At 44.8% G+C, this 3,079-nt stretch overlaps 1 protein-coding gene across 2 annotated transcripts in view; it reads right to left on the bottom strand.

Annotated features, from left to right (window-relative positions):
* The window catches only part of Arsg (arylsulfatase G), a 126,079-nt gene that overhangs the window by 32,098 nt on the left and 90,902 nt on the right, over positions 1-3,079 (bottom strand). For both annotated transcript variants that reach the window (XM_055592292.1, XM_055592291.1), the window contains exon 8: positions 2,373-2,453. In XM_055592292.1, the coding sequence (XP_055448267.1) occupies positions 2,373-2,453 (81 nt within the window). The remainder of the gene's footprint in view (positions 1-2,372; positions 2,454-3,079) is intronic.

The raw sequence follows: 3,079 nt of genomic DNA, 5'->3' as shown, positions 1-3,079 counted from the left end.
TCTATCTATCTATCTATCTATCTATCTATCTATCTATCTATCTATCTATCTGCTTTTTGAGACAGTCTCCTTACATAGCCCAGGCTGACTTTGAACTCACTACGGAGCCCAGGTTGGTCTCCAACTGGTGGCAATACTGCCTCGGTGACCTGAGTGCTGTAATTACAAGCATTGTCCCACTATGCCCAACTTGGGGAACCACAGGTCCAGAGATATATAAGCTGTATAGATTCCGGTACCACAGACAATAGTGTTCTAGGCTGGTATTTCTTAGAGTGACTAGTGATATCAGCATTATCCTGGAGTGCCACAGGAATGCAAAACAGCCACCATCAACTGATGACCTCTTGGGTTGAAACTTCATTTTAGCAAGATGCCCATAGGATCTTGTGTCTACACAGCAGAGCCCGAGAAGTGCTATTATAGGACCATGGTTCCTTCAGGTCAGGGGGTTTGCTAGTCTTTGTTTCCCGGGGGGGGGGGGGGGGGATTCTGCTCCTGGCATACAATAGGTGCGCAACCAATAGGAAGAACAGGAAACAGCAGGATATAAACAAATAAACAGACAAGGAAAGAAGGGCAGGGCCAGGCTTGTTTTGGTTTTGGTTTTGTTGTTGAGACATGTCTCACAAATCCCAGCTGGCCTAGAACTTACTATTTTGCCAAGGGTGACCATGAACTTCTGATTCTCCTGCCTCCACCTTCTGGGTGCTGAGATTGTAGGCATGTGCCATCACACTTGGTTTATGTGATGCTGGAGACTGAACAAAGGACTGAGCTACACATTGTACAAGTACCCTACCTACTGAGCTACATGCTGGGCAAGCACCCTACAGACTGAGCTATACCATTACACTTTCTACAGTTTTTATGTTTATTTTTTAGTGCTCTATATCATACCCACGTGTTAAGCAAGCACTCTACCCCGGAGCTACACCTCCAAGCCCTCTTTTTTTTTTTTTCAAGGAAACAGTAACAGTTTGCCATGGGAGGAAGGAATTACAAATCACATGCAAACTCCCTCTTATGCTCGGAGTAATCGCTGCTAATCTTCTGCAGTTTTGATACCTCGTTCAAGATTTTCTGAGAAGACATGAGCTTACTTTTATGTAATAAAGCTATACTTGGCACAAAGTATAGTTACATAAAGTATGTGCATATTCCTTGCATATTATTCTTTTAGCTTGTTTCGTTCACTGAAAAATGTTTAATGTAAATATTTCCAAGTCAATAAATATCCATCAGTTTACTGTTTCTTTGGTGTTCCTCTAAACGGCATTCCTTTAAACACTCCCCTCGCTTCGTTCTTGAATGGTGTCCATCTAGTTTTTATCCTGATGCTCACACGTATGCACACTTGTGCCCTTGGCTAATCAGTTCCCTAAAAAAAATGCTTCTAGGAGGAGTCTGTGCATCAAAAGGCAAATGGAACTTTTCAAACCTTTGCTCCACACACCAGACTATCCCCAGAGCGGCTTCTCCCTCAGAAGGTACGGTCCTTCCTTGTTGGGAAGTTTTCCAGAACAGATGGAGCTGAGTTTCAGGCTCAAGTACGTTTACATGCAGCCAGAAATGGCCGTAGGAGGCTGGTGGGTGTGTGGAGATGGCACCAACTTTGACTATAGTGGCAAGCCTGGTTAGCTTCTCACCAATTGTGTGACCTTGGACAAGTGACTTAATTTCTTTGAGGTTCTCTATTCATCTAAAGTGAAGCCATTGCTTTTTATCTTTCACTCTTGTAAAGGTTTAAAGATGACATATATAATAGTCTTGCAGAGGCCCTGGCATGGTGGCAAACACCCGTTAGCCCTAACACTCTAGAGGCAGAGGCAAGAGGATCTCTGAATTTGAGGCCAGCTTGATCTACATAGTAAGTTCTATGCCAGCCAAAGCCACACAGTGAGACCCTGTCAAGCAAACAACAGTAATAACAGAATAACAAATCCCAAACTTATAGAGTTGTGTACTAAATATTTCTTGAATGGATAATGTGAACTAATAGTTGAATGGAGAGGGGTGGGGAAGAGAAGGAAAGGGACAGAGAAAGAAAACACAGACATCCTAACAAATCAAGGCAAAGCATATTGACTGGACAGTTTATGCACTGCTTTCCCAGGATGAAGGCTGGCTTTTAGCGAAGAGTGAGAGAAAAGGAACAGAAAGAGATGGTCCATAATGAACAAACACTTTCTCTCTGTTCCAACTTGTTTCTTTTCTGAGAGTTGGTGGCTGGTGAGCCACTATGTCTCTGCTTCCTAACAGTGACCCGAAATCCAAGACAGAAGGCAACTGTTCCCAAGACAATGCCCCACACCCAGACAGCACTCAGCTTCCCAAGTGGGACCTGATCACACTGTATGAGTCTCTAATACCTTGACGGGCTTGCCACAGTCCATAGAAGGGACCCATGCTGCCTGCCAGCTCACACTTCTGAGCCCATGGGCCGTTGTCTCCTGGAAACCAGAAAAATAAATGGGAGACAGTCAGTGGGTGTCTGAGGGACACTTTTTCTGACCCCTTCTCTGGCCATACCTCTGTACACAGCCGGAATCAAACAGAAGGACAAACATGACCCCTACATTTGAAGTGTTGCTTGTAGGCATGGACATCAGTGCATGGCCACCATGTGTGGCCAAGGGCCCCTTCCTTTGCTTCTCAAGTGCTGGACTTGCATATCACCATTCAGGCAAAAGCCTGTCTCGGTTTTTAGTAGAGCCCATCTCTACTAAGCTCTCAGAGAGAGGAGGGCTTGCCCTGACCCAGTAAGCTCCATCTTAACGTCTGCTCTCACATCCCACTTATATAGTCTTAGCAATCCATTACTATCGTTAGTATGAACCCAGCAACCGTTCACTAAGCATCTCTGATGCTCCTAGAACTCCACACACAGCATCTTTCAACCTTACAGTAGGCAGAGGAGTAGATTCAACTCTCGCAGAAGCATACACACAAAACCAGGTTTCAACTTGATCCAAAGTAGCTGCCACTCTTCTACAGAGACCTGAGACATAAATTATCTGTGTAACCCCCCAACACACACACACACACACACACACACACACACACACACACACACACA

Source organism: Psammomys obesus, unplaced genomic scaffold (assembly GCF_907164565.1).
Source record: "Psammomys obesus unplaced genomic scaffold, mPsaObe1.curated_primary_1811, whole genome shotgun sequence".
NCBI classification, from domain to species: Eukaryota; Metazoa; Chordata; class Mammalia; order Rodentia; family Muridae; genus Psammomys; species Psammomys obesus.
Note: the sequence above shows the minus strand (reverse complement) of the source record. Positions and strands in the feature narration are given on the sequence as shown.